The following is a 26,646-nucleotide window of genomic DNA, read 5'->3' on the forward strand; positions in this document are numbered from 1 at the left end:
TTTACACTCATTTATTGACACTACAACATCTCCCCAACTAAAGAGGTTCACAAGTCTCAAAGATAATACAAAAATAATCACAGGCATGGAACCATTACAACAATATTTTTATAAAGGCATTATAGCTCACCATGTCACTTGTGGGGATTTGAACCAGGGTGGGGAAGATAACAACCATTTCACCCAACCACCCAAGATAGCCCCAATTGACCTCTCATATTGAGTAGATATTTAAATGTTTACACTCATATATTGCCACTACAACATCTCCCCATGCTAGATTATAGAGGGCTTGGGTGTAATAAAAACTTATGTTTGATTAAAGCAAGAATATGTAGTAGTCGATGTATCTATGATAACACCAAAACATGTAATGATGTTTGATTTTTTCCAAATGTAAGAAATGCATCTAAGAGTCAAGTTCTCTATAATATCTTTCGATATATATATATATATGCACACACACACACCGAAATCATTCATGAGGCCATTAGCACAGAGAGTCCTTATATACATTCATTACATATTCAATTAAACAATATCAAAAAGTTTTCAAATAGAGTTATTGCCCAATGTATTGATCTACTTAACATCATGTCATTTCCAAGCCCCGTGCAGGGAGAAAAATACATCAAGGAATAAATTATATCAAGCTTTTATCCATCATTCTTCTTATCATAAATCAAATAAATCCTTATGCACATTGATCCCTCGTCCTGAATTTTTATATGTTGTATGGTGACAATATTTTCTTTGATCTGAAAGGGCCCAAGTAAATCTTCTAGAAACATATCCCCTAAAAAAACATAAGGAAGTCTGTATATGAGTACTATATCTCTGCATTTCCTTAAGGGGATCCCCTATATGCATACAAAACTGGAAACATCAATGAAAATAAGATCTAAAATGTTGCATGCCACATTCGAGAGCAATAAAGATATAAATCAATGTATAAATAGCCAGAGAGTTTTTAATCATAGCTAGGGGCATAACTAAAGAAATTTGAGCATCCCTTCTTTTTCATCTTGGATTTCCCATTGACATTAAGCCAATACCAAACAAGTTTTTGAAGTTGATTTGCTTCTTCGTTTTTTTCCTTGTATACATGTAAGAAAGAAAAATGAGAAAATTTCCTTAATTTGTTGGAAATGTTGTGATGAAGAGGAAGAAGAGTGTGATTTCTTAATTTTTTTCTCCTTGGCCATCCAGTTGATCATAGTCATTGAGTCCCCATATATATTAGTTTTAGTATTTTGAAGAAATTCAACCAATTGGAGGAGAAGTTTTAGAGCAAACAATTTTGTGAAATCATTTGATGATAATCCAATGTTATAGGAAAAAGAATAGTCATGTGTATATGATAGATGAATGACTCCCCCTACTCCTCACATGGATGGATTTTGTTGGTTTGCTCCATAGAAAAATGCCCACAATTTATCTTTTTGTATGATTATCTCAGAGTGATGGTGATGATTTTGGGTGGCTAATTTCCTTGGCAATGAATCTTGAAGGGCAAGGTTATTATAAACCACTATGATCTATGATTGGTCTTGGTCTTCTAAGATGGCAACATTCCTCTCGAGCCAAATACCCCAACAAACCACCAAGGGAAGTGCTTTTAAGGTTTCTTTTGGTTTCCTGTCTAACCAGACTTTTAAACATTCCTCCACAAAGTTCCCAAGCCACATGTATTCAACCCCTTCTAATTTATAAATTTCCACCCAAATGCTTTTGGAGAAAGGGAAATGTATGAAAATATGAGGAATTGATTCAACATCCTCAAGGCAAAGGGGGTAGTGACTAGGACCTTGGAAAGATCTTTTTTGAAGGACGTCCTAGGTGGGAGTTTTATTTTTTAAAAGAAGCCACATGAAGAGCTTTGATTTTGGAGGGTAGGATAGCTTCCAAAGTCTCTTTTCCCACCAAGGAGGAGGATGCATGTTTGGATGTTGAGCAAGGGCTAGATACCCAAATTTTGGGTTCTAGCGACCTGAGGGAGCCAATGACCAAACCAACATATCTTCAGTTGGTGAGAATGAGATGAGACTTTGCTTCAAAGATTTAGTATGATGTGACCACTCCGCAACCCGATCTCCTTCTAAATGAAAAGTTTGTTCTCCTTTCAAGGATCATTGTCAAATGTAACCCAACTGATTAGATACTTGATGCAGATAGAAAAATCCTTGCTCATTTAATGAATGTAAGAGATGATAAAAAAAGATGTGAGAGTCCTTGCTCCTAATCCAGAGATCTCTTCCCACGACAATACTTGTGCCATATCTAATTTTCCATCTTATCCCATTTATAATGAGATACAAAGAGTTTATGATAACCCTCCACACAATAGACCCATTCAGAGCTCACATCCTGGGCATTCTAATCCATTCTAGCATAGAGGAGGATTTTTTTTATTTTTATTTTTCCATCACCTGAGGTGAAAGACCAGTTCCTTTTATAAATTTCCATGTTCCTTTTGAAGGTAAAGCCTCTAAAAAACCATGTTACATTTTTTAAGCCCCATCCTCCCAAGGCTCTTAGGATTGCAATGGAGGACCAAGTGGTTAAGGTAAAGGGCCTTTGGTCCTGTCCACTAGCCCATATATCTCTCAAGGAATTGTTTTATCTTGTATAGGATGCCCTTTGGTATCCAATTTAATGAGGTTTAGTGTACCGGAATTGCCTCTAGCACTTCCTCACAGGAAACAAGCTTTCCCGCCCTATAAAGCCATATATTACACTAACTTCTTATTCTATGTTATGTTTTTGCGATAAACCAAACCCAATGTTTTTTTTTTGTAGTTGTTAGGTTTTAAAAAGAAACCTAAATATTCCAAATGACCTCTTAGGGGCATCATAACTTTTGATAGTACGCTATATATAGATCAAATTCAACTTGTTTAAGGGCATTCCCAAGTAGACCATATTTTCATGATTTATCACCATGGATATGGCCAAGGAGAAAATGTCCAAAATGTGATTTATAGCTTGAAGGCTTCCATGGTGATATCATCCACAAAAGGTAGATGAGTGAGAGAGCAAGTCTAAGTAATTCCAATTCCTTTAATAAGATGTCTTCTTCTGGCATCAAGATTGGCTATGTTGAGAGCTTTGACAACAAGGAGGAAGAGAAGAGGGGACAAAGGACATCTCTGGCGAAGTCCTCTCCAAGGAATGAAGAAAGGGAAAGTTGAGCCATTGATAATAATGCCATAAAGAGGATCTAATACAACTATAGATCCAATCCACAAAAGGATGATTGAACCCCAGTGGTAGAAGGATCAGCTTGATGTAAAGCCAATCCACATTGTTAAAATCCTTAGAGAGATCCACTTTATAGATAATGGCCTTTTGTTTTTTAATATGGAGAGATTGGAGTCCTTCTTGGGTTAATCCAATAGCCTTGTGAATTTGATGATCCTTTAAAAATCTAAATTACTCAAGAGAGATATTCTCTGAAAGAATAGGCTTCAACTGAAGAGTAATGATTTTCGAGATAATTTTGTATATAGAGTTGCATAAGGGTATAGGCCGAAACTGGTCAAAAGATTCAAGTTTGTTAGTTTTTGGAATGAGAGCCAAGAAGGTAGAATTAAAGGGAGTCAATATTCTTCCATTCATTCTGGAACACTCAATGACACCCAACAGGTCCTCCCCAATAAACTCAAAACATGTGTGATTATGATGACCCAATCAAGGTCCTCTAACTAAAACTAATTTAACCACAAAATTTCATAGTAACAGAATGATTTATTTGCAATCCAACAATTCAATTTATTTAACCATAACATATATAAAATGATCTACAGCTTCTCCCAGGATCATTCCAGGCTTCTAGCTAATGCGATCCTCACTGGTTTTTGCTTCTCAGATTTTCCACGGTAAGAAAGTAGGGACGTCCTGAGTGGCCGCTTCTCCCGCCAATCTACAGCTTCCCCGACGATCTACAACTAGACAAGCAATCTGCAGCTTCTCCCAGGATCTCCTCTCGTTGCTCTCGCTGCTAGCGTTGGGCGTCTTCTGATACGAACATCTGCCCCAGATCTTCAACTGGTTGGCGCTAGCCTGGTTGGGTATGCTCACAACCCCGGTGCTCCTGCTCACGGGGTATAAGGAGATCATCTTCCGCTCACTTGCAGTGGGGTCTGTGATCGTTGTCCTCGACGCAGTGTCTCTGCCGCTGGTTCTAGATCTAATCTTCTGCGGCTAGATCTAGATCTAATCTTTAAAATATGGCTCCCAGCTTCGTGAAAATCGTTGTTGGCTCAGTTCCGTCCGCTTTTGGAGGGCAAGCTCCTGCCCATATCGTCAGTGAAGCCCCAGCTCCCACTGTCCAGGTGGTCTAGGCCTCACTCGATGAGGCTTTGAAGTTTTCTGAAAGTGCCCTAATCTGCAAGCTCAATGGTTTTTGGCCACGGTTGACAGCTCTCCACAAATGGATCTCGGAGGTATGGAAGCCTGTCATCTCTAATGAAATTAATATTTACCCCTGTGCGGGGGGGTTTCTTTATAGTAGATTTTGAAAATCCTGAAAGCAGACAATGTATTCTAGATTCCGACCTTTGGTTTTGGGAAAACTCAGGCCTATTCATGAAGCCATGGAACCCATCACTCGATCCCTCAACAACAGTCATAACCTCAGCACCAGTTTGGTGAGATTGCTAAGCCTACCCTTGCATTTCTGGAATCTCTCCTCGCTACAAGCCATTGGAAACGCAATTGGGAAATTTTACTGCAGGTGCCCAGAAACAGAGGAATATGCCAGAACCACCTATGCACGCATCTGTGTGGAAATGGACTTCAGCGCCGAATTCCCAACTGAAATAAAACTAACAAGTAAAGACTATGTGTGGAACCAGAAACTCGATTATGAATGTGTCCTCTTCCGATGTTGATCCTGCTTTGAAACAAGCCATCTAGCCAAAATTTGCCCAAAAGCCTCCCAGAAAAATTCTGCTAGAAAAAACCACCACAGATCTACATGGTGGGAAGGAGCAAAAAAAGAACACTACACTGTCATCAAAGAAGAATACTCTAGAGAAAACTCTGAATCACAAGAAAATCGAGCAAGAAAGAAACAACTCTCAAGACAAGCAGGGAGAAAGCCCCACCCAACAACAAAAAAGTGAACTCGACAACCCCTCAAGCAACAATTATGAGGATTCGAATACCGCACAAAATAAATCTTCATTTAACAGCAAAGGAGATCTCCTAGACCAAACTTCTTCTCTGACTATCTTCAAAAGGATGAACATAATAGATTGTGAAGCTAAGACACCAATGTCCCAAGAACCAGAAGAGATGAAGGAGATGCAAGATAAAGGAAGTTGGAAGACCGTAGAGAAAAAAAAAAGAAAGCTACAACATCAATCTCGCCAAGAAAGACGAAGAGCCAGACAATTAAAAACTAAGAAAATTATAGGTCCGATAGACCAATTTGGTCTCAGTGGACGTTAACCACTATCATCATCAACAACAAAAACAACATATTATTAAATGACAAATTTGATTTACAACCATTCATATGAACCAAACCACAAAAAAATACATACCTGGTTACGACATGGTGGCTTGGTTGAGGTACTCCTGTTGGGACCACCTAACTGAATATGCCACCCTACCAACTAGGAATGTCTATTTAACTTACCAGCCCCAGGGAAGCTCCCTAGGTTCCCTAGCCGTCTGAGCCCAAGTCCAACAATAGATTTAATGTGTCCAAGTTAGGTCCCAACACTCTCCAACCACAAACTAATCTATGAGTTCTCCCTTATTCTCAATAAAAAAAATACCAAAACCTCTAAGAATCCTCCCTCCTCCCACTTCAACTTCAAACGTAAAAAACAAAAAAACAAGGAATGGCCCCTTCCCTTCCCCCCTGAATGCTTTATCCGGAAATAACTTCGAGGAGATAACTAGTGAGACTTTGGGAAACAAATTAATAAAAAAATAATAATATTAAATCTTGAAATAAATTTGAGGCCACAATTAGTCAAGCTAAGGGGTAATAAACAATAAAATAATAATATTAAGTCATATCAATAAATTTTACCTATTCACAATAATCTAATCAATTTAATATTAATAAGCACATACAAATATGACTTAATAACTAGCAATTGCACCTAAAGGTGTAAAGATACACCAAGGAAAGAAAATTTGAGAAGATCATTTTAGAAAACTAAATCACTAAATTTTAAAATTATGATTTCTAGTAGAATAAATGTTAGATAAATATTATTTGCAAATGAATTGAGAAACATTTATGACGAAGAGCAACCTTTTACTTCAGTGGTTGCAACTAAAAATCCATGCAAAATAGATGATAGAGCAAGAAAATGCAAATGGTGTAAAATATTATCATTTGGGCATGAAAGACTTATATGTATGAAATCAGATAAAATAATAATTTAAGATTTTTTCAAGGGGAAATTGGTGCTAGAACTCAAACTATTGCTTTCATTCAGAAATAGAATAGAGGTGAATCTCGATGATTAAAAATTTGATATGTTAATCCTTTTTATAAATAATAATAATAACTCAAAATAAAATTATAATTTAGTTAATTTTTATGCTTTTATTTTAATCATGGAAATGTGAAATGTATCATTTTATAATATTAGTGTAACTACGAGATAATTTTTACTTCTTTTAGTCACTGGAATTTCTTGGAATGGTAAGTTTGAGATCTGTGATATCTCTTAAAAGTTTTTGAGGAAGTTAAATCCATTTAAGCATTAAAAAGAAAAAATTAAAATAATAAAATACACAATCTTAGAAAAAAATTCAATACTCCGCAAAAAGGTAAAAACATCTTATAATTACACAACATCATTAAATATATGTTTTAATGCCTAAACATTTACCAACAATTTAATTTATATAAAAACACTATTTTTTATAATAAGATAAATAAATATATTTTTGTTTTTTATAAACAACAAAAATTTATGTTAACAAAATTATTTCACTGAATTTAAATAAATTATTTTGATTGATTTAAATAATTTTAAAATAATATAAAACCACATACATATCCTCTAAATATAATAAGATTCATTATTTTTTTTATAGCATTCTTATCTTATCTAGTTAATGTGATTTACACTTAGATAGCATCCTCTCAATTCCTGTACAAGATTGGAGCAAAGAAAAAAGCACGCTTTAATATATTTTATTCCATTTTTTTATATAGTTTTAATATTAATTAAATATAATATAATAATTATATATATATATATTATATTATATTTTTATGAATGTAAATTTTATAATATCATCTATAGTAATTAGTTGAACAAGTATGACTTAGCAAAAGTATATGTAGATCTGATTTAGTCTTTTCCAACCACATTCTTTCCACTTTCAAATCAAAATATAATCCACTTCGTTGCCGAGTAGCTCATTCCCTGGGTTCATGTAACGATCACTAAAATCATCTTGGTTGTTAGTTATATTACATTGAAAGTTTTGGTGTTCTGGTTTACACTTAAATGCCTTTGGCCGAGAAGAGTAAAGTGGGAGGAGCTAGGAGGAGCTCAATAATAAGATGTTAACATAGATGATTACCACAACTCGGTAATAAGACGTTTATCGATCTTTATTTTTTCATGGTATTTGACAAAGAGCAAAATACACAAATTTTATTCTTGGAACTTTATTAATTTTGAATGGAATTTTATTACAAACAATTTTCCAACTTTCAACAATTTTAAGTTATCTATCAATCTATTAAAATAAATGATAAAATTAATACAACATTTTGATTCAAATACCATTGGATACTAATAGTGACACCATTTTTAATATAAAAAAATTGATGTGAGTTCAATTTTTTTACTCTAGCAAATGGGGTAGCAAGCTAAGTGGGCTTGATTGTGGGGAAAAACTCCACAGTTAAGCGCGCTTGAGCCAGAGGAGTTCTGGGATGGGTGACCTCCTGGGAAGTCCTGGTTACCGGGTGCAAGCCCCGGAAGTGATGATTGATGCTATGTGATTCGTTCTCCACATTTCACTAGTTTCAATCCCACTTCTTCACCCCTGTGAGCATCACCCGATGCAATGAGTGCTAAGTGAACTATTCAAAAATCATGAGAAATTAGTCAGTTACGACTACCTCTCATGGAAACGGTCATACGTTTGAATGACTTACTTAACGCAGTTGAATCCCAAAAATGATATCTAGTATTTTTTTTATTGAATTTTTTTATTGTTTTTATTTTTTCATTTTTGTTTATTTTCCCCGTGGAGCAAAGTCAATTACTTTTTTTTTTAATATCAAAATTTTATGTGACCTATTTTTTTTAACTCTATAATAAAATATTATTATATTTATGATAGAGATTAGATGCAATAATATTATCTTTCATATTGAAATCTTTTAATGTTTTTATTTATTTTTCCCTATGGAACAGAGTCAACAACCTTCCATGTAATGTAATTTGGTTTTAAATGGGAATGTTCACTAACATGAGATTCTGCTTCTGAAAAAGGCATGGAAAATCTTAACCAATACTAAAGTTTGGGCATTTGATGGGCACGTGAGAAAGAGTCCACCCTATCAGGGAAAGGCCCCAAAGTCAGGTTGGATTATTTCGCGATAATGTACCCTGGAGACAAATGACTATTGACTATTATTTTCGTTAAAAGGAAGCAATTGAGGAGAACATATTTCAATTTTGGTTGGTTGATATAGAGAAAATTTGTAGAGATAGATGTATTGGTTGGCTAATATTCTCCCCACTATGAATCATTGAATGTTATGAATGAGTGGTAGAAAGATCACTAAATTTTTAACCACTCATTTGAAATGTAAAGGTTACATAATGCTTGCCGAAGGATTATTTGTCATCTAAGTGGTTAAGAAAAGTTGAAAATTACGTTGATTATGGCAGGGAAGCTCTATTTTAGTCGTAATGAGTATTTTTCAGTGTATTAATTTATACTTTGCGCGAATGTAACTATATGTTCTGAAGCGATAAATAAGTAATTACCAACTTAGCCACAAGTTTGAAGCCAAAAGGGGTGCTAAATTATTTAAAATTATGAATAGTTAGAGGAGTTCAACAAAATAAAAATGTAGCTTTGAATACACAATTATAGTTTTATCTCAAGGTTACGTTAACTATTTCTTGGTTCACTACGAAAATATCACATGTTTGTAAGCGATGGAAACTCTCCACTAAACAATGAGGGATACTTTGCAATTTTCGTACACCTATGAGGAAAAATTTTGTCCGCATCAAGAAGTTAGTGGGATGTGTTCAACGAATAGATAACGAAATAACAAATCACTGCAATGTTTATTTGCACCACAAACTTATGGAAGTAATCGTAGAGTTAATTTGCCATTGATTATAATTGAAAAACAAAAACAAAAAAAAAAACAAAAAACAAAACAAACAAACAAAAACATATCAAGGACTTTTCTTTGTTGTATCCACAAACTCATTCTGTAATGAAAAAACAATTTCACTACTTTAAAACAATGGTAAATAATCGCATTAATCGATATGCCATAGATTATAACAAAGACTCCGCATTGTTATATCATAATGAACTGTGTACTACAAACAAACAAACAAACAAACAAAAACACACACATTTAATAGTCTACAACCTCTGAATGATTGTAAAATCAACCTGCCATGGATTACAATTGAGAACATATGTAACATACCAAGGACTCTGCTATGTTGTGTCGTCATCAACACTCCAAGCAATTGTCCATTCTTCTTGCACGCTTATGATGACCAAAATCCCCACTTCCCACCAGTTTGTTGCCATCTTGCTTTGAGACGATCTCGTCCTCATTAAATCTGAGATGATAAAATGCTATGATATTTGAATTTGGTTTTGTAGGTTCGTATTACATTCTTTTGCTAGATCTTTGTATCAATATTAAGCTCACCAAGAGTATGACTCTAGCAGCAATGAATGCAACAATCAGAACAACGGGACAGTTGTGGGTATGCCTGGAATAGCCCAAAAACCCGCTGAAAAATCCCCACCCAGTTCATTATTCTACAGAGGCTGTGGCATTTTCCATAGGTGTTCGGAATTGTGCCAGAGAAATGATTACTATTGAGGCTTAGGTTCTGAAGCCTGCCCCCATGGCAAAGATTAGCAGGAATCGAACCGTGGATGTCATTGTCTCAGATTTCAAAGTATGTGAAGCTGGCATTGGGGTTGAGATCGTTAGTTAGAGTCTTGTTGAGGGAATTTTCAAACAACGAGAAGTAGAAAAGATTTTTCAGTTTAACAGCACCTGGTGGCACTGAACCTGTCAATTTATTCCTATAGAACGAAAGAAATTGCATATTCAAGAGCCCTAATATCCCGTTGGGGATGAAGCATGTGAGGCCATTCATGCTCCAATACAGTTGCTCCAACGTCGTCAGGTGAACTTCCAGATTCAAGAGCTTAGATATCCTATTGGGGATGAGTTTGTAATGCCATTCATGCTTCAATTCAGCTACTCCAGCACCATCAAGTTCTAGACATTGGAAGCGATTTTTCTGGATAATTTATTGTTATAGAGATGCTGGTAAACCAGTCGGTGGAGCCTGATGAACTCACGCCGGATGGAAAAAAACATGTGTAGAAGTGCCAACGCCTAGGAAGTACGATGAGACATATAAAAAATGCCAGCTCTTGTAGGTTGTCATGCAAGCTTGGGATTTGACCCGTGAAGTATGACGAGCAATGTGAGGTCTAGAACGCGAAGGGAGTTGATCTCGCAAAGCGGACACTTAAACATGACGTGACCTAGTCTGATAATACATGCCACATGTTCAAAAATGATTGGAGAGGAAGACGAAAATGGAGCATAGTGATTGGTTGGGCTGAACAGTGTTTCCCCAACCAAATTCATAGAGAAACACCGAAGGTGTAATTATAAGGCAATATTTTGAGGTTAATTAAACACTAATCAAGATTAGCCATTAATCAAGGTTAACGCTAATCCTAAGTTTGATCATTAATAAAGCTTAATCATTTATTTATTCATCTAACGTTTTAAGCTTTAGAATATAGTGTATTTGTGTGAGGTGTGGGTATGTAACTAGCATACACATACCTCGTACATATAATAATACTTATTAGAATCAAGCACAAAAATTCAATCACTTAGCAGGTAGGCTATTAAGATAACCTAAGATAATAAGATCAGTTAGGGTATTATGTTGATAGAATTCAATGACAAGACCATCTGAGCCTGGACTTTTGTCTTTTTGAAAGTTTTTCATCACTAGTTTTAGTTCCTCCCTAGTGACTTCCTTCATCATATCCTCATTTCCATCTTCATTTACAAAACCAAGGAAGTAACTTGCCAACAAGAGAATTTTATCAATATTTTCTTGGTCATCCTTTTTGAAAATGGATTTGAAGCAAGATCATCCTTACTTTGCAATATATTTGAAGGTAGAAGCCTTGGATCCATCAGATTTAGTGATTTCCCATATGGTATTTATGGCCTTCCTGTGGCTAGAAATTATGTCAAAATATTTTGTGTTTTCATCCCTCGCCTGGAGCCACAGATCTCTATTTTTTAGTCTCCATTCCTTTTCCTTTTCAAGCAAGATATTCCTTTTCTTCTCTTCAAGAGATTGGGGGGTTGATTTTTGCTCATCATAGAACGAGGAGTAATATGATTTGGAAAGGAGATCTTGAATTTTGGCTTCTATCTTAGTGAGGAGTTTTTCATCTTGTAATTTTTTTCCCTTGGCCCACAAATATATTATTTTCTTTGCCTTTCAAAAAAAATTCTAAAACTAAATAGGAGGAGAGGATCCAATGGAAGGGTTAAATTTGACTTAGGCCTCCTTGATATTTTCAATAAGGAAGGGATGATCCAACCATCCTCGGTTTAATTTGAAGGGACCCATGGGCTTAATAGGCCTAGAATTCATGTCTAATATAATAGGAATATAAACAGACTCACCTCCCAATGCTACTCATTGCTTGATTTGTAGATTTTGTTCCAATAACCTTTTAGAGATGAGAAAATGATCCAACCTTTTGGCTACATATGCATTTCCAGTTCTATTATTTGACTAGGTGGGAAGGATTTTTGCAGGGAGAATGTCCACCAGTCCCACATAGTCCAACTGTCCACAAAATAATATGCTAGGGGGCCTAGGCTAGCCAAATGCCCCCAAATTTCCAATTGTCATACTAAGAAACGTATTATCCTCGTAGACATATGAGGTCTGGTTTGAAACATGGAAAAATTAAAATGTTCTACCAAAAGGAGTTCCTTTCAAGATAAGGACCATAGACATTTAAACCAGTGAAAGAGAAATTGTTATCCTTGTGAATGAATGACGTAACCAAACATGACCAGGATGCCCAAGCCTGCGAATAACACAAGAGGGAGGGTTGTCAATATGTTATTAGTCCTCCTAATCTACCTGATGCATCAGTATGATGGAAGGACTAAGAGGGAAGAAACGATGAAAGATTGGATTCTGCCTTTGCACCCTCCACGTAGTTTTTTGAACAAAAATAATTTGAGGATAGAGAGAATTGATCAATTTCCAAAGGGACAAAGTTTTGGAGGCATTAGCCAAGCCCCTAATGTTTAAGGAAATGATTCTCGTCCTAAATCATTTGCAGGGGTTGATGCTCTAAGCGCCTCGAGGGTGAATTTGTTTCCCCAATTTTATCTCTAAAGAGGCTTGCTTCGTGGATAAGGAGATAAGAGACTTCCTACCCTACCCAGATCTTTGTGGAAGATGTTTTTCAAAAAACCTTAAACCTCCCCCAAGTTCAAAAGGAAAATATTCCATAGCCATGTAGCCATTGAGAGGGAGGGATGAGTGCAATCTCAAGCAATAGGAATGGGTGACTGTTAAGATAGAGGGAGGATGTGGTTCAATTAGTAGGAAATATATATTTGAAATGGGGGTTAAGAAGTTTATAAGGTTTGGGGAGGAGAAGAGGGTAATAAAGGGGGAAGGTGGGGATTGATAAGTTTTGGAGGTCCAATAAAGGGCAAGAATTAGTTGAAGTTAATATAGGGGGAGAACCAACAACATAAGGAGGAGAAAAACATCTAAATATAGAGAGGGTGTAGAGGTGGATAGACCAATACCTGAAATTATGGCCGACACATCCAATTTGTGTGTATCTTCATCCTTAAGGTGCAACATTAGAAAAACTTTTGGCTCATCCAAAAGCGCATTTGCCTAAATCTCTCATGACCAACCAACTCAGTGGATGGAGTTAAGTCCTTTCTTTCTTGCCCCTACTCGTAATCCGTAGAAATGGGAGAAGGGGAACTTTCAAAATCCAAGCCCCTTGGTTGATTCTTAAGCCACTTTTTCTTTAACTTCTCAAGTGTAGTCTTTCCCTAGATGCCCATATGAGTTACACCTCGCATATTTATAGGGAAATACCTCATAGTTTAGTGCTTGTTTATGAATCTTGAAGCTGACCTAGATTGAGATGATATCAGGAAGCCTTAAAGCTAGATTTATGCCCACCAAAATTCTAGCCATGGCCATATCTCCTATCTTCTTGTAAGACATATCTATTTCGTAATAAAATCTTAATAAATTCTTGATTTCTCTTAATACTTCAACTAACCAAAACTATAGAGGGGGGGATAGAAGGCAAACCCAAATAGGAACCACTCAGAGCCTTTCCAATCAAGCTTCGAATTTGATCAACCATTTTTCCAAGAATAATGCCTGCGAGCCCTACTTCCATCTTTGGAGGAGTTTATCCACATCCTCTTTCAATTCCATGAGCCACCCCATATAACCCTTAGCCAAGATTGAGTATCGAGGCAAGTAACCAAGGATTGGGGAGAATTTCTTTGATTCCCATTTTTGCATCAGAACCATAGCCTTTCATTTACTTGCAAAACATTTGACCACCCTAGTCTTTCCCATTCTCGAAATGTCTTTAAGCTTGATACCTTCACCCAACACGAAGTTTGTATCCTCTGATTTATGTCATACACATTTTTTTTCATCTTTCTAACCTCCTTCCTTGCTTGTTGGAGGCACACGACTGATAGGTAGGCGACAACTCCCCACTTTTCATCCCCCATGTCAGAATATCGCTCAGAAAAACAAAAGGACGAAGGGATGGGAAACACTTAGAAAACCGAAAAACAAGGGTGGGTGGATGGGTTTGCGAGGCAAAGTTAGCTCTAGGGAATGAAACAGGAAGCATGCTAACAAGAGCCTATTTCACAAAGGGCTTGAAGAGGGACAAGTCCAGTGGATCATAATGAGAAAAGGGACCCTTGGGCTGATTGGAGACGGAGGAAATTGATAGGAAATCAAGCGTACAGGTGGAGGGCCTTGTCACATGAAAAAGGGGCATGTATGTTACACAGTCGCCCGTACTTGTGAAAGGTTGCAGGCCTACTAGAGCCTCCTACCCAAGTGTTAATGGGAAATGCCGAGCAATATCGTCTGACTGGGCCCAAATTTTGACTCTCTCATACAAGTCCTTTGAATAATCCAAGAGCTTGTTCTCCATTTTGAACTACAAATAACTAAATGCCTTGACTGTGATGAAGGAGCCTACCATGGCAAACCCCAAATCTGGGTAGAGGAACCCTAGTTTACATGAGGGCTAGGTTTCAGATTGCCTTCAAAGTTGTAGATTGAAGCATAATTATATATACCTCTCTCTCTCTCTCTCTTTTAAAATCAATTAATATAAATTTATTTAATTTTTTCAATTTTATTATTATTATTATTGTTGTTGTTATTTTCCGAAGAAAGAAATCCACCTCCCTTTAAGCCCAAGGGCTATAGTGAGGTTGCGCGTACTAGGCCAACCCATAGGTATACTCACTTAAGAGTTCACAAGGCTTGAAGCCATTACAATAATATCCATCAAGGCATTATAACTTATCATGTCACTACCAGGGATTTGAACCTAGGTGGGAAAGATAACAACCATTCAACTCAACCACCCATGATAATCTCAATTGACGATTTAATTTTCAAATATATATATATATATATAATGAATCTTAATAATATGATTTTTTTAAGTACACTTTTTAACAAGAAGTTTTATAGTCATTACAATAATATATTCAATATATGTTCAAGGATAACAATCATTCTTTCCAACCACCCAAAATAAAATTCATTGACATAGTTTTTTTTTTTAGATTTAAAATTGAAATCTCTATCTCTCTCTCTCTCTGACACACACACATTGTGCATGTGTAAGCTCCTTTGTAATATTATATTTTATCTAAATCATAGGTGAAAAATACACATGTCTAGCTATTGGCCTAACATTTGGGAAACTAGATTAGTAACACAATAACATTGCCTTTGTCCAAATAAATAGATTTTCAAAAATATAATCGTATATAAGATTCATAAATTCGTTATTATTTAAGTTCTTATCATCTACAGGTAATGCAAAATTACACCCTTTAGCAGATTCATAGATGATGAAAAGTAAATAAAAAAAGAAAGTTTTCAACATGTTTACATAGAGGACGAGCCCTCTTTCTTTGCCACAGGATGATCCACCCATGATAATCCCAACTGACGATTTAATTTTCAAATATATATATATATATATATATATATAGAGAGAGAGAGAGAGAGAGAGAGAGACTCTCTCTCTCTCTCTCACACACACACACATTTTGCATGTGTAAGCTCCTTTGTAATATTATATTTTATCTAAATCATAGGTGAAAAATACACATGTCTAGCTATTGGCCTAACATTTGGGAAACTAGATTAGTAACACAATATCATTGCCTTTGTCCAAATAAATAGATTTTCAAAAATATAATCGTATATAAGATTCATAAATTCATTATTATTTAAGTTCTTATCATCTACATGTAATGCAAAATTACACCCTTTAGCAGATTCACAGATGATGAAAAGTAAATAAAAAAAGAAAGTTTTCAACATGTTTACATAGAGGACGAGTCCTCTTTCTTTGCCACAGGATGATCCTCTTCTTATTCAAACTCGAAGAACTCCAAATTAGCAATCTTCTTAGCAACTAGAGTGACTTTGTGATCCAATTTTAACACTTGAAGCTCAAGGGTTTCAATGCACAATAGGATTTCCTACTAAGCCTCAATCCTCTCCACCAATACTTTACCCACGATTATTTTCAAATGCCATTATAAATCCATAACCTAAAGGTGTTTGTTGTGTCTTCCCCTGCTAGTTCCTATATTAGAAATCCATTTACCCAGGTTTCTATAGTTTCTTCATCTCATAGGAATGGTATTTCAACTCTTGCTTCTTCCTTTACTATATTAATTTCGGTTCTGGCAACCCGAGGCATCTTATCTTGGTAGGTGGTAACAAATTTTTTGCATTGATTTGGGCACAAGTTTTGGGGTGGCCTTTGCCACTATGCTTGGATCTACCTTACTGCCCAATACCAGGTTGAGGCATACTCGTTAAAGTGAAAACTATATATGCCTTTATTAGAGGTGGCAATATATTTAGAAACAAGGGATGGAGGAAACAAAGATAGATTGTTAGGTAAAGGGAATGATTAGAGGTGATAGAAGGAAGTAAGGAATTAATGACCAAAGGGATGTCAAAGTGAGGTAGGAGAGAAAGAACAATTTAAAGGATAAGAAATCACAAAGACAAAGAACAAGTGAGATGTTGGGTGAGGACCAGGCTATCAACGTTATAAAATGAGAGAGGATGAATAATCGAGGCAACCTATACAAGTGTGGGCTTCACCAATACAAAGAAAAGGGTGATAGCAATGCCCAACAAAGAGTGTAGGTGCTTAAGAGATAAGGGACATAAAGAACCCAAAACAAAGGAGAAAAATATGTATTCTAATTGTATAGAGGGACTAGAAATGAGACTACAAAGAAGACATAAATAATAAATAACTCAGTTGATGAGCTTACCTTGTGCCGAAAAAGACAACAAATTTGGTGCCTAAGTAACCGGCCAACCGAGGTAAACATGTGATGAGAGGCTACTATGAATTAGATTCGATCTCCCATGTGACCTTAATGAAGTGGAATCGACGAAAACATAACACACAAACAATCAACATCAGCTTCAGGACCCTCAGGAACTAATCCAACTCTCCAGATAACTTATCCTTGGGTCCCACTGAGCTTTTGGACAACTTAGGCCTTAGTCACTCTCATGCTATAGGCATGAGAGTGTCCATAAGAGTCGCTCTCACATGCTTTCCTACCAGTGTCTAGAGACTCATTTTGCTAGTTCTGTGCCAACGTCCTAGGGATTTGAGCCACTTTTTCAGGCCCAGAGGCTAGGTCACTGCCCATAATGGAATGATAACCTAAGATTAGTAAAAGAACAAGAAAATAATGATGCAAAAGCAATAAGTTAAACAAAATCTTAACCAAACCCCTACTAGCCGTGATAGGCATTTTGTTAAACATATCATCAACATGTAACCTATAGGTGTCAACAACATAATTAATTGTAGTGATCTCATACTTATTTGAGAATCGCCAAGAACCATTGTTGCCTCATGTCATTTGCTGCATTACCATCTGTTAGACCATAGATATATTATCCATTCATTTACAAGTAAAAACATGCTAAGAGCCATACATAGCTACTGTCATAAAACATACATATAACCAACATAATAGGGACATAAATATCATAAACATATCAACCATAAAACCCACATATACATCAGTACATTTACACGCGAAAACCAAGGGAATGAATGTCTCATTAATGAATGCAATAAACCAACCAAAGATGGGACTACCACGTTCCACCTGATCGTTAGAATGGTCGAGCCAAATCTCTCTTCAGCCATTCACCCTCGTGCCATATTCCAAGCATGAATGTGGGACTCATAGAACACACCAAAAGAACTAAACAAGCATGGATGCCACCAGAGTTCTCCACCTACACCATGAGGAATTTGAGTGCCTCCTAGTCTCTCAGGCTTTACCGTAATCCACAGTTCAATCCAGGGATCACTAGGCTCTACACCAAGATACACTCTCCAAGCTTTACCGAAAATCCCATCCTGAGACTACTAGGCCCAACAGAGAGAAATCCACCTCTTGGCTTTACCGTATATCCTGCCATTCATCGATGAGGATTCTTAGGCCCACCAAGGCACACAATCCTGGCTTTACCGCAACCCACACCCTGGATCAGGGGTTACTAGGCCAGTCGCTTTACTGCGATCCACAATTCGGTTCAGGGACCACTAGGCCATGTGTTTGTCATTTCAGAGATCCACCCACTTAGCTTCGAATCCATCTGGTCATCCCACATCAACCGAAGTATGATAACCCATCTCATCAAGGCTATCTGGAAATGGTAAGGCTAGGCTGAAGAACACTGTCACATCTGGAAAAACCCATGCCATGATAGAAAAGAACCACATGCAATACCATGCATTCCAAATCTAACAAGGAAAATACACATGCGAATCGATACCTGTAATGAATCCTGGTGTAGCTACTTGATCTTTGCTTCCTCTTGCCTTCTATGCCTTTCTTTCTCCAATGCCAAAGTGCTCCAAGAAAGCTCTAAGTGTCCAAGAGTGAGTGAGAGAGAGAATAATGAGAAAGCTCCAAAACTAAATTGATTAAGCTCGAGCCAAGAGCTTACACTGACTAAGAGCTTGCCAACTGATCCTCATAAGCTTGTTTATGAATGATGCCTCTATTTTCTTCATTTTCCATTATTTTCATTCAATTTCTCCTCACATGCAACCTGTGACCTTTTACCTTCCTTTTCTCCTATTTTCCATTATTTTTATAAACAAATGCTAAATAAATGCTTCATGCCTTTCCAAAGCCTTAGCCATTGCCTTTGCCATTTTCCTTAGCCATAAACAACCAAATGAACACCCCCTAGGATGTCCTACCAAACATTCAACTTGGAATACATGTCCCATCAACTGTGGCTATTATTTTTAACTTTTGTTACATGGAATTTTCACCAGGGCTATTACATCGTTGTATAGTTATTTATATTGGATGGGAAAGGAGGAATGTAATGCATTGAATCATCATAGAGATTGGAAAGAAACTGCTTGCATGATAAAGTAGAGTGTGGTACGAGTTGCCATAATTCGAGAATGTGTGTGTGTGTGTGCATTGCCTGCTTCCTTTTGCTACCAATTATCCCAACTATGGAATGAGAATTGAGGGATCACGATGGTGGCTGCTCATAAATTCGAATGTTTACCGAGTGTTACCCCATCCAAGGGATGTGTGTGTGTGTCAATTGAATGCAACTCGGGTGGTTAGGAGAATTGTTGTTATCCTCCCCACTCGAGTTCAATTTTGCATGTAACATATTGAGCACATAATTAGAATAACACTATAATGGGTTCGAGCCTTGTTGTTTAAGAGTGCTTCGAAAACCAAAACATGTATATTTCTCTCTCTCTCTCTCACACACAGAGCATGGTAAAGAAGTTATCATGAATGAACATAACGTTAACATAATGTTACATGTTTTGCAACTCAATATGGAGATGAAATTGTCATGAATTGACATAATAGAAATTTATATTAAAATATACAAGTCTTCATATGAAATAACACTAAATTATATATATATATATATATATATATATATATATATATATATATATATAGAGGTTAACTGTCAAGACCCAAAGACATCTGGCAGGAGTGAAAGCCTACCCCCTTACAAACTACTAGTGGATAATTCCAAGTGATGTGGTTTTCCTTGAATAATGGTGCTTAGTTAGCCTGCAATCATGAATAACGACCAGTGATGACTGTCCTCACTATTGGTTTGACAACTAAGTTATGAAAGGTTTTCCCACTATGATAGGTTAAACCACCCTCAATCCATCTTAAACTCAAATTAACTAAGAAAATTAAACTAAAAAATTTAAACCACCCTAAATCCATCTTAAACTTAAATTAACTAAAAAAATTAAACCACCCTAAGTCTATCTTAAACTCAAATGTATAGAGCATTGAAAGGTATCAAATTTATTAATGTGTATTTTTTTTAATAAGAAGGAATTAATGTATGATTGGATTGAGAGGCATTGCACATTTTGCTATCGGGGAGATGTTGTAATGGTTGTAAACGAGTATAAACATTTAATGTCACCTCAATATGGGAGAGATGTTATAGTGTTTGTAAAATGAAACACTAAATCAGAATATAGTAATAAAATAACATAATGTAGGCTTAATTAAAAATAATAATAAAAAGTTAAAAGTATACAAAATAATAAATTAAATTAAATTTGTTTTATTGTAATTTTGTTTTTATTAATAAAATTACAAACATTTTTTTCCAAAAAAATCACAATATGCATATCACCTTGTGACTCCCGTGATTGCATAAGAATGATGAAGTGCTTTACAACTGAATATGGGGAAGAAGTTGTCACAAATGAACATAACATATTGTTACATGTTTTACAATCAAATATGGAGAAAAAATTGTCATGAATTAACATAACATAACTCTACATTAAAAAAATTAAAAAATACAATAACCCTAAATTAATTAAATAAAAAAGGTATTCACACACATAACATCCAACTACAAATTTAAACCACCCTAGATCAATCTTAAACTCAAATTTATCAAACGTTGAAAGGAATTAAATTTATTATTGTGTAATGTTTTTTTTAATACTAATATATATATAGGTATATATATATATATATAATTGCTTTGTGAGGTGTTATAATATACTATAGAAAAGATGTTGTAGTGGTTATAAATGAGTATGAACATTTAAATAACCTCTCAATATATAAGAGATATTATATTGTTTACAGAATACAACATTAAATTAAAATACAATAATTAAAAAATTTAAACTCAATTAAAAAATTAATTAAAAAAGGTAACAAAATTAATAAATGAATTCAATTCAATTTTGTTTTAGTTAATAAAATTATAAACCATTTTTTCAAAAAAAAAATGATAATATGCCTATTATATTAAATTAAATTTAAATAATAATGATTTATATGTGCAAACATGTCCAAATATATAATTAATAATAAATATATAAAAAATAATTTTTTTTAATATATATATATATATATATATATAAAATAAACATCTATATATAAAAATTTAATAAATTATATCAATAGAGATATACATTCAAATAATAATTTATATTTATAATTATTATATTTCAAAATTTCATATTTAAATTTAATTAATAAGTTATAAAAATTCAATATTTACAATTAATTTTTTCCTTAACTACATATGCATATCATTAATACAAACCATATTATGTAGAAAACTTATAAAACATGTAAAAGAAAATTGTCTCGAATATTTATGAAGCGCATTGGAGCAAGGCAATGACGATTATAACTCTGTACAAACTACTCGAAGGGGTGAATGAGAGGGAGGATGCCTACAAGCTGGCACATTTGTATTGCAATACCGCTGACATGATGAAGTTACTGAAATTAGAGAAGGAATACACTCAAAAATCGGTAACGCTGGTCATGTTTTGGCTGTTTCCTTTAAATTGTGAGTCAGGGCAGGGAGTAAGAATTGTAAAGATAATGTTGAAAGTTGGAAAGCGCTGTAATAGTGAGGGTGAGTTAATTATTTTAGCACAAGTAATTAAGGTTTCGGGGAGTGTAGTGGCAAAGGGTCGCATTACTAGCGGCAGGCTGAGGAGCAGACCTCATGCGGACGCTCAGGGTTTTGAGGCTAGTGAAAGGACTCAAATGGAGGATGTGGCGAGGTTGGTTGCGATCAATTATCAAACGACTGCCTCAGAGAAAGGTAAGGAGATAGTGGAAACTTGGGAGAAGGAGGTTAGAAGACAACACAGGGCTGTCCCAAATGATCAAATTGAGGAGGAAGTAGACTGGATCATTGACGCAGGGAATACCAGAACTCGGATGACAGTGTACCATAAGACCTTCGAGATGCCCTAACACGTTAAAACCTTGGTTGGGAAGTTGCAAGTGGAAGCAACAGAGGAGCGTGCAAGGGACAGATGGAAACACAACTCTAATTCAAGGCGATAGACTAGAGGCTGCGAGCTATTAAGGAGGCCCTCAAGGGTGTAGCAAGAATATAAATCCTATAGAATGACAAGATTGAGGATATGAATAAGATGTTTTCAATCTACCTGAAATACATCCATAATCTGGATATCACGTTGGGTGAAGAGCAAGGGGATTCGACTTGTCTGAGAAAATATCGGGTTTGGGAGGTTAGAGCGGCAGGCGACCATCAACAAATGACTCCAAGCGCGGGAGGGGCATCAATGGAAACTCCAAGCGAGGGAGCAACCCATGCGACGGAGCAAAGTCCAAGGACAATGACAAAAACAACTCTTATTAGTTGATTATGACATTGACCACTCTTTTGTTTAGTTTTGTTGTATAGTTTCATATGCAGTGTGATAATTATTTTGTTAATTTCGAATCTGTAGATCCAAATTCTATAGTCAGTGAGATAAACAAATTGATAATTAACAGTGATAAGGAAGGAAATTTTGTTAAACTATATAAATGATACCAGAGACAAAAAAACCTTATGATATGCATAATTAAATATGTGATTAAGAATATCTTTTTCTACAGCGAGTCTAATTTCCAATCTCACAAACTAACTACTTTGTTTGTACTCTATATTTATTTCATAATATAAAGATTCTCTGCCAACTTAAAAAATATATTAATATATGCAATATTATTAAAAATTATTAATAAAAATTTATTAAACTTTTCTACTATAAAACGAATAATACATGACCAGAGATTAATTTATACTACCATAGTATACCACCAAAATACCTACACTATCCTTCCCACCCGCCAAATAGGCACGGGACAGACCGTCTGATGACGTTACTTCTGCCGTTTTCGCTTCTAGTCCAAAGTCCATAGACCGCAAATTCAGTCGTACCACGCCAAGCGTTCGACGCAAGAATGTCAGTCAAATAACACCACGCAAAACTCTTTCAAAACTCGTAACAAATGGCAGAGCGTAGCTGAAATTCACCGTTTCACGCATCTGCCGAGCACTTTTCATGGCGTTTTCTTCAGGATCTCGACGCGGATTTCCCCTGAAAAACAAAGGCAAACGACGTCGAAGCTCATTTGGCGACTTTGTTAGCAAAAATCTGAATCTGACAATTCTACTCCTGTCAGCAATTCTGTTGGTCGGAGCATTACTTCACTATGGAATACCAAACCCTCTATCTTCTTCCAAAACCCTAAATCCTGCCAAATCTCGCCCAATAAGGAAGTCCGCCAGAGGAGCTTTTACTTCCAGCGTGGGATTCAACTTATCGGAGGCCAAGGTAGACATTACGACGAAGGGTTTGTACGATAGGATTGAGTTCCTGGACATCGATGGAGGCCCGTGGAAGCAGGGCTGGCAAGTTCAATACAGGGGGAACGAATGGGACTCTGAAAAACTCAAGGTTTTTGTGGTTCCACATTCTCATAACGATCCCGGTTGGATTCGCACTGTCGAGGAGTATTACCTTGAAAAGACTCAACATATTCTCGATGCAGTTGTTCATGCTCTGCTCAAGGTTCTCTTGTTTACTCCCTCTCTCAAAATTTCTGTTACTTGTGGTAATTTTTGAAGGGTAATGACTGTTATCTGTTAATTTTGGTAAATATTTCAAGGGAATTAGCAAATTTTCTGTTTAATCCTCAATGGTCGGGATCTTCTTAATTAATTAATATTAATTAAAAAATTAAGTATGCATTTTGCATTGACAGCTTATAAACAGAATACAAGAGAGATATCTGATCCGTGTTCCTCCTGATGTCTTCATAACAGTCCTATGATTTCTATCACTATTTGGCCCTTAGCTCATAAACAAAACCCATCATACAAGAAGCCTGATCAGGAGATTCGTTTCTCGTTATTTTTCCATAGTGTATTGTTCATCAATTTTATATACATAATGATATGTTCTGGGGTTCACGTGTTTTATCCCGAATCTCTCTAGCCCCGTCGCGATTTCCCGTTTTTGGTAGCATAAAACAGGCTGACTGTATATTTGGCCTCATAAACAGGCCTTGGTAGTTTAGCCATTTCCTGATATCTTTTGTATTCTGGCATTCTGGACAAAATAGGAAGGGTTATAATCATAACTTCTTGCCACACAGTTCACTGGCCTACGCTACTTAGAAAATTCCTTTTTACAAATTATTTTTATTGTTGATCTGACACCTAACTGATTTATACGCAGTCTTGGCAGGTTTGATCATCCTCTTTCTTGGTCTGTTGCTGAGACTTTAGTGCACTCCACTGTCCCTCTTCTATCCTCTGTTTCTCTTCTACCTTATGCAGGATTAGGTAAAGCAAGATTTTATTTGCTTCGATTGGCTGTTCTAACTGTTCATACTCTTCTCCATGTTGTTCTCCTGATCCTCCTGCTGCTTACGACACTCTATAACCATCGCTACCTCTCCCATTACTCATTCTAGCAACTTCGACTCAATTGCTTTGAACTGGTTCAGGTAATCATTTATCATCCCTGCAAACATGTGTTCAACATGCCAATACGTCCCTTCTGCTGCCTTGTAGGCCTGGCATCTCACTCTGGTGTCTCCAGTTTCTGTGTAGAAAAACCACAATTGTGCATCTCTATTTTTTTAGTAAGTTTTTCTATTGCTTTACAATGTCACTACAGAGTGCATAACGGTCATTGTCTGGGGCTCTCTGCCCATTTTGAAACATGGTCTGGCATGCCTGACACGAGAGACCATAAAGAAACCTTAGAAAATAGAGTTCATGCATGCAGACCCAGACAGAATATCCTGCAGACCTGCCCAGGGAGGGAAACGAGGTGTCGACAAAACAGCGGCTAGACCTGCCCATGAAGGGAAATCAGGCCATCATATGCAAAAGCCAGATTGACATAACTACTAGGGGCTTGTCCTGAAGGAAACAAGGCCTCAAAGATCCATAAGTTTGTTGACTATTATAATTCAAAGTTGCAGATTGCATATCAAAGAGAATAGCATAGAATTCAAACATTAAAGGGAAGTGGTGTGACCTGCCTCCTCTGGCGAAGAATGAAGCATTATGGGGGTGTTCCTGGATGAGCATGGTGTGTACACTAATAATTTACCTCCATGCTTTCTAATCAGCCATGAAACCAGGGTGGTCAGGAAGTGATCCTGCATTTCAATCAGTGCTAGGTGCGCATGAGTTTCTTGCCATTCCTGTTCTTGTGACATTAAAACTTGGGTCACGAAGGTTTTCATGTGCTACTATACTCTAGTAGCCATTGATACTTGGTTCCCCTAGTTCGATTGGAACGAAGGTCGACGATGAAGGACAACACCTCAACTTTGATTTGGCCTCTCTCTAGGAGAGCTTGTCAACCAGGAACCCTTCCTCTATTGACTACACACAACTGCATAGATTCAGTGAGGTGGAATGGAGGAATGCCTACGCTGCATCAATAACATCCGCCTTTACCTTAGTGCGGTGTGAGGGAGGCTTGCACGGAGATTTGCCCTTGCAGGATGAGCTTTGTGCCATGGAGCTTGAGGCCAAACATAAATAGAACTAGAGACAAATTTTGAAAACTAGATAGTTGAATTCGCCAAGTAGTAGGGAGATTAGGTCGATTAAGGAGGTTGTCCACAATATGCTCCATGAATCCTTATTATTAACAAATGATATACATTTATAGTACATTCGTGTGACCTTTGGTTCCGTATTCCAAGGTCTCTTGGACTTCCTTAGAATATTCAGCGTCCACACCAACCCTTAGCGGATTAGGTGTCCTACATTCCCCCCCTTAATCCGAAGGGTTATGTATGAGTCCAAGAAGAGATCTGTAATACAAAACGTGCAAAAATGCATGGCAGCACTAGGCTGAATCTGCTCTCTGAAATGTTGGTATAAGGGAGGTGGTTTAAGGATGACCACCAACACTAGAATGCTTAATGCAGTTCCCATAACTCTTCCAAGACTGGCATGAAGCTTAGGTCTTTTGCGAGAGGAAGTGCTCCTGATGTTTTGAAGAGGGAAACCTTCAACCATGAAAGGGAGGTCTCACCCCGCATAAAAGGGAGAACCTCAACCTGAAAAGGGAGGTCTCAACCTGTGATGGTTTAAGGATTACCAACAACTCTGGAATGCTTAATGCAATTCCTGGAACTCTTCCAAAACTAGCAAGAAGCTGAAGTCTTCTACTAGAGGAAGTGTCTCCAATTCTTTGAAGATGCATCACCGACTGAAGGCATGCTCAGGGGCATATTTGTCTCTGGCTACAACTCTGAATCTGGTATGGTAGGTTGTGGCTCAGGCTCGCTTGATGTGGCTTTGAAGCTTGTAGATGACCATCATTTCCCCCCCTGTCAGATACAAGGTGAGATGATGGAGAAAATTCAACTGCAAGACTGTTCAATACTCTAGAACAAGTTCTGACATATGACTAGAATATCTTCTTGGCTGTTGATGCCCATTGCCAAGAAGCGATCCATCCAAGATGAATCTTTGTTCTTGCAGGAGGTTTGTTTCTGAAGCATCTGTTTGAAGAATGACTGGTTTTATGACAATGATTACATGGATGAAGATCAAAACAATGATCTTTCATATGGCCAACTCAGTCACAATGTTGGCATTTAACAACTTGTTGTTGTTGCTGTGGAAGAGGAGTAGAATCTGGAACAGCTGAAGGTGAACTGTCATGAAGGAATCCAACACT

The 26,646-nt window shown here is 36.5% G+C and overlaps 1 protein-coding gene across 1 annotated transcript in view; it reads left to right on the top strand.

The window, feature by feature from the left end:
• The first annotated feature begins 22,813 nt into the window (after positions 1-22,813).
• Positions 22,814-26,646, top strand: part of GMII (golgi alpha-mannosidase II) — an 81,982-nt gene continuing 78,149 nt past the window's right edge. The window contains exon 1 of the mRNA XM_089398118.1: positions 22,814-23,545. Within this exon, the coding sequence (XP_089254244.1) occupies positions 22,993-23,545 (553 nt within the window). The 5' untranslated portion in view covers positions 22,814-22,992. The remainder of the gene's footprint in view (positions 23,546-26,646) is intronic.

This window comes from Pinus tabuliformis, chromosome 1_2 (assembly GCF_031772625.1).
Source record: "Pinus tabuliformis cultivar Carrire ecotype Pingquan chromosome 1_2, CPIR1, whole genome shotgun sequence".
In the NCBI taxonomy this organism is placed as follows: Eukaryota; Viridiplantae; Streptophyta; class Pinopsida; order Pinales; family Pinaceae; genus Pinus; species Pinus tabuliformis.